The 12,079-nt window shown below is 38.9% G+C and overlaps 1 protein-coding gene across 3 annotated transcripts in view; it reads right to left on the minus strand.

Moving 5' to 3' along the window:
• sec24a.S (SEC24 homolog A, COPII coat complex component S homeolog) overlaps positions 1–12,079 on the minus strand; it is a 111,071-nt gene that overhangs the window by 72,378 nt on the left and 26,614 nt on the right. For 2 of the 3 annotated variants that reach the window (XM_018254967.2, XM_018254968.2), the window contains one exon: positions 2,871–2,944. In XM_018254967.2, coding sequence (XP_018110456.1) covers positions 2,871–2,944 — 74 coding nt within the window. Of the gene's footprint in view, positions 1–2,870; positions 2,945–5,569; positions 5,722–12,079 lie in introns of those variants that run through there. The other variant, XM_018254969.2, reaches the window with a different exon arrangement.

The following is a 12,079-nucleotide window of genomic DNA, read 5'->3' on the forward strand; positions in this document are numbered from 1 at the left end:
TGCCCAGTTTTCCAGTTTAGACAAATCACTCTGCAAAGTGGCAACATCCTGCATGGAACCTATAGTTCTGCACAATTTAGTATCATCTGCAAAAATAGAAACAGTACTTTCAATACTCACCTCCAGGTCATTAATAAACAAGTTGAAAAGCAAGGGACCTAGTACAGAGCCCTGCGGTACTCCACTAACAACACTGGTCCAATTAGAAAATGTTCCATTTACCACCACTCTTTGTAGTCTATCTTTTAGCCAGTTCTCTATCCAGGTACAAATACTATGTTCCAGGCCAACATTCCTTAATTTAACCAGTAACCTTTTGTGTGGCACTGTATCAAATGCTTTAGCAAAGTCTAAGTAAATCACATCCACTGCCATCCCAGAATCGAGGTCTCTATTTACATTCTCATAAAAAGAAATTAAGTTAGTCTGGCAAGATCTATTACGCATAAAACCATGCTGGCACAAACTCATAGTATTATGATTTGCTATGAAGTCCAGTATCTTATCCTTTATTAACCCTTTGAAAAGCTTGCCTACCACTGACATCAGACTAATTGGCCTATAGTTTTGAGGCTGAGAACGGGATCCTTTTTTGAATAGAGGCACCACATTAGCAATTCGCCAGTCTCTCGGCACTATGCCAGATCTCAATGAATCCTGAAAAATTAAGTAAAGAGGTTTGGCAATCACAGAGCTAAGCTCGCTAATTACCCTGGGATGAATACCATCTGGCCCTGGACCTTTGTTAATCTTAACATGTTCTAGTCTCTTTTGAATTTCTTCATGTGTGAACCATGCATCATTAGTTGTATTACTAGAATTGGGACTGTTAAGAAGGAAACCTTCACTTACTGGTTCCTCATTTGTGTAGACAGATGAAAAATATGAGTTCAGAATCTGCGCTTTTATTTTGTTTTCATCAACCAGCTGACCCCCCTCTGATAGTAAGGGTCCCACCACTTCCTGCTTCATTTTTTTACTATTAACATATTTAAAAAATAATTTTGGATTTTTTTTACTGCTTGCTGCAATATCCTTTTCTATAGCAATTTTAGCTTGCCTTATAGCTTCTTTGCGTGATTTATTGGCCACCTTGTACCTTATAAATGATTCGGTTGTACCAGCTAACTTAAAATCCTTAAAAGCACGTCTTTTCTTACCGACCTCAACACCAACGCTTCTATTGAACCAAAAAGGTTTTGCTTTGCAACGACGTTCCTTGCTTACAAGTGAAATATACTGACAAGTATATTTATTAAGCAGCATTTTAAAGACTTCCCATTTTTGTTCTGTGTTTAACCCTGTGAAAAGCATTTCCCACTTAATATGTTGCAGAGATGCCTCATACTGTCAAAGTTTGCACGTCTAAAATTTAGTGTTTTAGTTACTCCCTTATAGAATTGCTTCTGCAACAGAATCTCAAAGGAGACCATGTTATGATCACTATTCCCTAAATGCTCACCCACACAAATGTTAGAGATGAGTTCAGTATTGTTAGTTATTACAAGGTCCAAAAGAGAGTTATTCCTAGTAGGTTCTAGGCTGGAATAAAAAGTTGTCATTCAGCATATTTTCAAACCTACTAGCTTTTTCTGTCTAAGCAAACCCATGTGACCTAACAAGTATGGTTTGTTGGTATGTTTGTGTGCACAGTGAATCATATGATCCCAGGGGCGGCCCTTATTTTTTTTAAAATGGCAATTTTCTATTTATGATTACCCAATGGCACATACTGTAGATATCAGAGTTTAAGATTTAAGCCATAAGTGGTTATTATCAAAGAACAAAGATTATAGAACACAACACTAGTTACAGAATTGCTGTATTGTAGAAGAAGCTCAAGGTTAAAGGCCATTCTGTTATTAGAATGTAGAATGTTTGCACAGAACAAGGAATACATCAAGTGCAAGGCCAAGCAAGACACATCGTCTCAGAAACTACAGCATAGATACCATTCTGGACACTGTGCTGACACAGTAGTTACACCTTATTTGGCTATTGTACTGAGACTGTGAGTCTGTCCCTAAGATGGAAATAGTGACACAGTTATGCTAAAACAAGAATGATGATTGGATGCCTCTGGATCAGCCCCATGGAAGAAGAAATGGTTAAATAGTCATCTGTTGTATTGCTTATTGTCCCCCAACGTCCTCACGAGCTTTCAGGATGTGTGAGCTATTATTTAATACTCTGTATTGTAATACTCTGTATTAATGTATACCTCAAATAAAGCTGTCTGGTTAATTTCCTGAGAGAATCTGAGAGAATCTGTTTGGTTCAAGTCAGGCCCAGGGGGAACTTCGGGGCCAGGCTCGATTTGAGTAAGTATTTATTTAAATCCAAGAGGGACTTACTCATCGTGGCTGAGAATCTTATATCCCTGGAGGACTATAGGAGCATAAATCTGACACATACTACTAGAAAAGTATATTATTATGAAAATTGTTTATTTACATAAATTAGGGTTTTACATATAAGCTATTTTATGCAATATCTTTTTATAGAGACCAACATTTTTGGAGGGTATAGTTTTCCTTTAAGATCCAAATATCCGGTTTTCAAAAGGAAGTTCGTCTGTTTTAGTGTAGAGAGCACGATTATCCCCTGGACCCCCTTTGGTGCAAAAAATAAAATATAAAATAAGTCGAGTGCGGAGGGGAGGGGGCATCAGCAAGTCACCTCAGGCTGCAAAGGGGTTAGGTTTGACACCTGTGGAGTGTCCTTTTTGTAAAATGTACAAATAAATGCAATATATTATTGAGTTAGGAGTTTCATCAAGTTATATACATGCCATGAAAAATAATTCTAGTTTCTTGCTTTGCTCTTATTGAGATGTGGCAACACTGTATAAATACATCTAAATCACTTACCATATATCCGCCACCTTCTATTGTATCGTAGCTATTGTGTAAAGAACTGTCACTTCCTGGAGGTGCAGAATTAGCTGTAAGGGAAAAAAAAAAAAAAAAGTCAATACATTCAGGCATCATAAAGTACATACAAGTACTTTCTTTAATATTCAGCACAATACTGCTTACCACTTTTACAGATATACACTGTATGAGGTTGGAAAGACTACAAAAATTCCAACAGTCTCAGTAGGACTTAGTTTTAGTGTCATAGTATCTGCCATGTTTGAGTATTATGAATTTTTATGGTTCGTTTCAAGACTACATGCAAATATTTGCTCAATTATGTGGAGCGCTCACCTCCCCAAATCACACTTTTGTAGTGCCAGGTGCTGTACTGTGAGACCCACTCCTGTCACTAGGTCAAAACAATATCCAGAAAAATGCCAGCAGCACACCGAGTCTGGTTGTAGTTGTGTTCAAAGACATACATCCATAGTTAATTTATTAATGTTCTAAAAGTTCTGTGATTCCCCATTTATTAAGGGCTCGATGTCCATATTAATAATCATAATTCAAATGTGTAGCAGCATATCAAGTTTATATGCTTGTTCCTTAATCCCCAAACCACCCCTCAGGGTAGGTAAATCAGACATTAAATAAGTAAAAAATTAGCCAAAAAATAAAAAGAACATACCATGTCTTAATACAAGTTTTTTGGACACAAGACCCTAGGTGCTGGCATTTTTTGTTCTTTACTTTAAATATATATATATATATATATATATATATATATATATATATATATATATATATATATATATATATATAAACTTGGCTACGACTGAGCTCATGGTCTTTCCAAAAGCATTTTTAAGCATAAAGCAAATCCAATCTTGTAGAATAACTCACCAAAGTAGAGACATGACCAAGGTAGCCTATGATTAATTGTTCTAGTGACACGAAACGCGTCAGGCAAGAGATGATTGTATAAATGAAGTATCCAATTTTATCTACAAATCTTTGGTCTGATCTATACGTGAGTTACCAGTGTGCCCTTCACCAACATTTATTCTCATGGTCTTTCCACTCAAACCCAGCCCATCTCTTTGTTTCACCATTACTATTGACATCATAACTTGTGATGTTCACACCCTTATGCCCTGTATTGTTCACACCAGTGACACCTCTATTGTTCACACCCTAAAGCCCTGTATTGTTCATGCCTGAGACTCAGACTGAAACTGCCCACATTGTTTACCTGTTAACACACTTGTACAAACTGCTGAAGGGGCACCTGCACTGTATGAAGTATATCTTTGAGTGTTCCTGATACGTTTCCCTGTCTCCTGCTCTGCCTGCCCCATGGGGCTGGGGCGTGCCATAAGATCATAAGCCTGGTATTTGTTTTGGGGGTTTGTTAGCATTTGAAAATGATTGTTAGGGGCCCCTAAGGTGTTTAATCATGTTCTGGGGGGTGCTGTGATCCACAGGGGAGGAGGCATATGGCTTTAAGGGTAGGTCTTACTATGACAACTTTTTTTCATATATGAGTGATGTGAGCACCAACCATATGGTTTTTTGGTGTGCTACCACCAGTAATGTGGACATGGTTTTGTGGTAACATGGGTGTGGTTTACAGTGGGTGTGGTTTAAAAACAGGGAGTGGTTAACACTGGCTTCCATTATTGGCCCTCCACCATGTAGGCCAGAAAAATTCTGTACCACAGAAGTTGGATAGCACTGCTTTACACTATTGCGATCTCCTACTGGTCAGTCTTCCTGAATCCTGACTCACCCCTCCAATCAAGCTCTTCAAGAATAAACTAAGAGTCTACCTTTTGGAGCACTAGAACATTAGCCCAGTCCTGTAGCTACTGACTATGCCTTACCATGTGCACTTTTTCATCTCCAATTTGTGCCTGTATGTTAGCCTCCCATCCACTTAGACTGTAAGCTCTACGGGGCAGGGACCTCCTTCCCACTGTGCATCTTACCACATAGCACTTAAGCTCTTTGTCCGAATATGAACTCTGTGTATATTTCTTGTGTGATCCCTGCATCAAATAAATATATATATATATATATATATATATATATATATATACACATATACATACACACACACACACACACATATACTTTTATGCAATGTACAGCCATGAGGCTCCTTAACAGCGATTTACATATAAACCTCTGTGGCCACCTTTCATCTATAACTTCAATTAACCTGCACAGGTGCTTTTCAGCCAACTGAAATGCACCATGAATAGTTAAATGCAGGGTTCCTCTAAGCCACATATTTGTATACAAAGATTTTAAAGCCAGTGCACACATATTGGTTGCCAAAAAAGAAACGAGAATACCCATGTGTAAAATATATATATGCAAATGCAAATGAAAATGAAATCAGAGAGGGGAAAACATGAAAATAACACCTGCATTTCACTCAGCTTCCAGCAAATGATCTTGTTAAGGTGATGGACACCTTGCCTGCTTCAAACAGGCTACTGGCTGGAAAAAGCAACTAAAAGCAAACAAATCAACTGAAAAGGATAAGTATTTATTAACTGTAATTTTATAGTAAGGTTTTATATTTAAATACTGTAGTTTCATTGTTATAATTTTTTCTCTCTTGGGTGCTAAATAGCAAAGTTTGATGTGTTATTGTGCTTACAGCAAGTTTAGCTAAATTTTTGGATTTGCCGCACATCACTTACTTCATATTGCTGGTTGCATCCATATCCCAGGCCGCTTCCAAGCCCAACACAGCAACAGATTCCACTTAGGGAAGAAGCACACCAGTTCAGCTAGGCAATGCCTTTAGAACATTTATTTGCAGAAGTATTAAACGCACAAGCTTTCGGGGACCAACCCCTTCCTCAGGTGCAACACACATTTGTGAACACAACACAATTTAAATGCTTCAAAACCCATGTGATACTAGCATGTGGTTCATTAACCCCATCTTCACCGTGAGCACCATGTGGTTTGACATTAATCCGTATAAAAGTTACAAACAATCTGGATTCAAAAGCAGTCCTCATATTTCCTGAAAAATGCAACAATAAATACATCACATAAAACCATTGTTAAAGCGTAACATTCAAAAGATACATAATATCTATAAAAAGCATCTTAAGATAAAACTTTCATTCAATCCCTGAGGAGAAAAAATCTACGCTTTTGATCCATGCCACCTCCCTCCTTAGCAATTGCTGGCTAATATTGCCACCCCTGGGTAACTTAACTTGTTCCAATACAGTCCATCTTACTTGGGCTACAGTGTGCTTTGCATAATAAAAATGTATTGCAACAGATAACTCCACCATAAATTTTCTTGTGTCCTCATTTTTTTCTTTCTCTGGGTTATAAGATGCATCTCGGTATAAGAAACTAACCTTTAATCCGACAGAATCCTTTCAAAAAGAAATAGATTACTTCGTGTCCTCATTTTTTCTTTCTCTGGGTTATAATTGCGTATGTTGCTCTTATGTTCATTTAAATGGGTTTTAATACTCCTCGATGTCTGCCCTATACAAGGCAGCCCACATGGGCATTTTATGAAATAAATTACTCCCAAACTGTTACAAGTGAAGTGCCCTTTGATCTGTATTGGCGTGCCCTTAGTAGGATGAGCTATATTTTTGCCTTTTATAATGCCTGTGCAATGTGCACATTGATTACGACTAAAGGTGCCCATTTTTTAGAGGTGCCAGTAAGCCGCTTTCTTTAGATTTCTCTAGAACTTTTTTGGAGACCAGCTGGCCTATTGTTTTCCCTCGCCTGTATGACAATTTTGGGGTATCTCTAAATATTTTTCCTACCTCTCTGTAGTTTTGCAGAATTTTCCAGTTCTTTAGAATAATTCTCTTTATGTATGTATATATGGCGTTAACGTGCCAAATATTGAAACAAAAATTATTCTGTCTGGCTTATATTTTACTTGCTTTGCTTTTCTAATTAGTACATCCTCACGTTTCGTTTTTTTAAGATCCTGTCTGATTTGTTGGAGATGCCCATTATTGTAGCCCAGTTGTGTAAATTTTCTGACCATCCCTTAGGCTTCTAAATCAGAGATTATGATGGGCTCCGGCGGGCCAGTCGGGACAAAATCAAACTTGTCCGATCGACCAAACGACCGATCTCCGCCAGACGAAAAATGTTGAGACTCTCCACACACGGTCCGAAAATCGTACGAATCAAGGATCTTTGCATCTATGGCCACCTTTACTCTGTTTAACCGACTATGGGGTAAACGTTTGAATACTCCCGGGGGGTGGCAGCTGCTGGGCAATAAGGTGGTGTTGAAATCAGCTGGTTTATAGTGCATAGTGGTAGTTATAATTCTATCCTCAATTTTAATATTGACATCCAAAAAGGCCAGTGTATGTTCAGAATGTTCAAAGGTGAATTTAATCGTTTGATGTACTTTATTTAACTCCTGTGTCATCAATTCGAATTGTATCACATTACCGTCCGACACAAGGCGGATGTCATACACATAGCGCCAATAATACAAAATGCGTTCCTTCCAACCTGGATTATGTAAAATAAATTTGTTTTCAAAATCCTACATGAACACATTTGCATATATCGGCGCCATGTTTGCACCCATCGCGCAGCCCATTACTTGTACTAGTATTGTTCAAGAAAAAAATAAATAAATTACTGGTGAATACCAATTCCAGGGCTTCGCATGCAAAATTGATCTCGTGTTTTCAAGGTGAGTTTGGTTAAATATTTCCATATGCACTCTACCCCCTCCGAGTGTGGTATTGTGGAATATAAATCACAAACGTCCAATGAGCACAATAGAACTTTTATGTTTGGTAATTTAACCTGCATCAATTTATTCAGAAAGTCTGTTGTGTCCATCAGACAGGTGTGTAGCAATCTGAAAATTGGCTGGCAGATTACATCAAGCTATACAGCAAGAGGCTGTAGTATGAAACCACCGCCAGAAACAATTGGCCTACCTTGTGGTTTAAGTAAGGATTTATGAATTTTAGGAAGGAAATATATGTATGGTACCTGTGGCCACTTAACAGTGAGAATGGTGAACAATTCCTGTGTGATGAGGCCATCTCTAAGTGATCCTTCCAAGAAGTAATCTATTTCTTTTTTAAAGGATTCTGTCGGATTAAAGGTTAGTTTCTTATACCGAGATGCATTTTATAACCCAGAGAAAGAAAAAAATGAGGACACAAGAAAATTTATGGTGGAGTTATCTGTTGCAAAACATTTTTATTATGCAAAGCACACTGTAGCCAAAGTAAGATGGACTGTATTGGAACAGGTTAAGTTACCCAGGGGTGGCAATATTAGCCAGCAATTGCTAAGGAGGGAGGCGGCATGGATCAAAAGAGTAGATTCTCTTTCTCTTCAGGGATTGAATGAAAGTTTTAGCTTAAGATGCTTTTTATAGATATTATGTAACTTTTGAATGTTACGCTGTAACAATACTTTTAAATGATGTATTTATTGTTGCATTTTTTAGATAAGGAAATATGAGGACTGCTTTTGAATTCAGATTGTTTGTAACTTTTATACGGATTAATGTCCAAACCACATGAGACTTTATATTGACTAACCGGTGAAGATGGGGTTAATGAATCACATGCTAGTATCATATGGGTTTTGAAGCATTTAAATTGTGTTGTGTTCACTAATGTGTGTTGCACCTGAGGAAGGGGTTGGTCCCCGAAAGCTTGCGCGTTTAATACTTCTGCAAATAAATGTTCTAAAGGCATTGCCTAGCTAACCTGGTGTGCTTCTTCCCTAAGTGGAATCTCTTACAGCAAGTTTGTCACAACCTGCTTTACTTTGCAGTTAGCTTTCCCTCAGTTTAAGGGGGGGTTTGATTAGTTGCACCTGAACAGACTGTATAAATAGAACCCCTGCGACACCAGCAGAGCTTTCTCTAGTGTTTAGCTGCTCTTTAGTGTTTGCTTTTTAAGTGGGGTATCTGTAAGCGGAGTTACAAACACAGAAGTTAAGGTGGGGTATCTGTAAGTGGAGTTACAAACACAGGAGTTTCAAACTAAAGGAGGTTCAAACTAGGTCAAAAGTTTGTTCTAATCCCTAATTTTTTTATTCCTGTTTTGATCATTAACTGGGATATTTAGTGCTAGCAAGATTGAATTTCTGACCCAGTGCACAGTCAGTCATATGTATGCAGATTTGGAACAAAAGATCCAAAATGCTTACCTCTGTGGTGGTTGTTAGCAAATGGAGGCTTGAGTTATGGCACTAGAGCAACAAATTGCAACATTGCGGTCGATTGCCAATATTGAAAGGAGTCTCTTGCTCACTGAGCAGGACCTAGCAGGGTCAGATAGCTTGGGGAACAGAACAGCAGCAAGATGTTGAGGCAGCTAGCTGGGTGACAATGGAGGCCGATCCAGAGTTTACACAGCTCAACAAATTTGCCAGATTGTGTGAAGAAGATGGGAGTGGATTGGCAATTCTAGATCTCTGTAACAGCTGGAAGACCAGTTTCTCTAGAAGTGGTGGGGAGGAGAGCAGAGTCAGGCCTAACCAGATTGTGGTTGAAGGAGATTAAATTATTAGGAAAGTGGATAGGCTACAACCGAACAGTTTGCTGTCTACCTGGTGCCAGGGTTCGGCATGTGGTTGATCAGGTAAACAAATTATTGGGTGGGGCTGGGCATGACTCAACTGTCTTAGTGTATATCGGTACTAATGACAAAATATATGGTAGATGGAAGACCTTAAAGAGTGATTTCAGGGATCTAGGCCTTAAAGAGTGATTTCAGGGATATAGGCTCTAAGATCAAGGGAAGGTCTTCCAATGTAATTTTTCCTGAAATTTTGTCCGTGCCGCGTGCAAGTTTAGGAAGACAGCGGGAGCTTAGGGAGCTAAATGCGTGGCTCAAGTCTTGGTGTAGGAAGGAAGGGTTTGGGTTCCTAGAGCACTGGGCTGATTTTTCCTTGGGGTACAACCTATACTGTCATGGTGGTTTGCACCTCAATGGAAGGGGGTCCACTGTGCAGGTTTGGAGGAGTGTTTAAACTAGGCAAGGGGGGGGGGACGGGTGAGACAAAGAATTATGGAAAAACTAGGGTAGATGGGGCAGTGGGATTAGTAATGGGTCATGGGGGAGGAGTGAGAGGGGCATACAGTTTACCAGCTAAGGAGGTCCCTCTGTTACAAGGAAAACAGAATAATCCTAACTTAACATAAAGTATAATTCTCCACTAAGTAATGCAAATTTCAAAAGTAAAAGTAGTAACCTCCGCTGTATGCTGGCAAATGCACAGAGTTTGTCAGGTAAAATGGGAGACCTAGAATTAATTGCATGCTCTAAAAATTATGATATAATTGGTATCACTGAGACCTGGTGGGATGAAACATGTGACTGGACTGTGAATTTAAATGGTTACACCCCTTTTTAGGAGGGACAGAGGGATTAAAAAGGGTGGAGGAGTGTGTTTGTATGTAAAGTCTGACTTAGGGCTCTTACAGACAAGCGTTTTTACCTGCGCTCCCCTGCGTTCCGTTTTTCTGTGTTCAGCCGCAGGGGAGCGCAGGAATAGACGCATTACATTTTTTCCAAGGGGGCTGTACTCACACGCGTGTGTAGGCGCCGAACGCAGGTTGAAACGCAACATGCTGCATGTTTCCTGCGTTCGGCGCCTACATGCGCCTGTGTGAGTACAGCCCCATTGTAAAAAAATGTAATGCGTCTATTCCTGCGCTCCCCTGCGGCTGAACGCCGAAAAACGGACCGCAGGTAAAAACGCTCGTCTGTAAGAGCCCTTAAAGCCATGAACTAAATAAATAACCATTGCTGGCACTGGTGAGAGAGAGGAATCCCTCAGAGTAGAGATTTTGACTGGACAGGTTACAAAGAGAATTATCATTGGTGTATGCTATAAACCAGCTTGTATAAGTGACGAGTATGAAGCCCAGCTACTCTTGCAGTTAGAAGCGGCTTCACAGCTGGGTCAGATTTTTGCTAATGGCGACTTCAATTATCCAGACACTGACTAGTGTAATGGGCTTGCCAAGACAGAAAAAGCTAATAGGTTTGCAAATATGCTGAATTAATTTATATTTCCCAGCTCATTCAATAACCTACTAGGAATAACTCTCTTTTGGACCTTGTAATAACTAATAATACTGAATTCATCTCTAGCATTTATAAGGTACAAGGAGGCCAATAAATCATGCAAAAAAGCTATGAGGCAAGCTAAAGTTGATATGGAAAAGGATATTAAAGCAAGCAGTAAAAAGAGTCAAAAATTATTTTTTAAATATGTTAATAGTAAAAAAATTAAGCAGGAAGGGGTGGGACCTTTAATATCAGAGGGGGGTCAGATGGATGATGAAAACATAAAAAAAAAAAAAAAACCCAGATTTTGAACATACAGTATTTTTCATCTGTCTGCACAAATGAGGCACCAGTTAATGAAGGTTTCCTTCTTTAAAGTACCGATTCTATATTCTACAGAATGATGCATGGTTTACAGATGAGGAAATTCAAAAGAGACTAGAACATGTTAAGATAAACATAGGTCTGGGGTCAGATGGTATTCGTCCGAGGGTACTTAGCAAGCTTAGCTCTGTGATTGCCAAACATCTTTACTTAACTTTTCAGGATTCTTTGAGGTCTGGCATAGTGCTGAGAGACTGGCGAATTGCTAATGTGGTGCCACCATTCAAAAAAGGATCCCGTTCTCAGCCTCGAAACTATAGGCCAGTTAGTCTGACGTCAGTGGTAGGAAAGCTTTTCGAAGGGTTAATAAAGGATAAGATACTGGACTTCATAGCAAATCGTAATACTATGATTTTGTGCCAGCATGGTTTTATGTGTAGATCTTGCCAGACTAAATTAATTTCTTTTCATGAGACGGTAAGTAGGGACCTCTATTCTGGGATGGCAGTGGATGTGATTTACTTAGACTTTGCTAAAGCATTTGATACAGTGCCACACAGAAGGTTACTGGTTAAATTAAGGAATGTTGGCCTGGAACATAGTATTTGTACCTGGATAGAGAACTGGCTAAAAGATAGACTACAAAGAGTTGTGGTAAATGGAACATTTTCTATGTTCCAGGCCAACATTCCTTAATTTATCCAGTAACCTTTTGTGTGGCACTGTATCAAATGCTTTAGAAAAACTCACTCACATTCTATTCATTACTATGGGATTTTTAAAAGCATATTTATCAAATGGTGAACTCCGCTGATAAATTTGAGTCTA

This window comes from Xenopus laevis, chromosome 3S (genome assembly GCF_017654675.1).
Source record: "Xenopus laevis strain J_2021 chromosome 3S, Xenopus_laevis_v10.1, whole genome shotgun sequence".
In the NCBI taxonomy this organism is placed as follows: Eukaryota; Metazoa; Chordata; class Amphibia; order Anura; family Pipidae; genus Xenopus; species Xenopus laevis.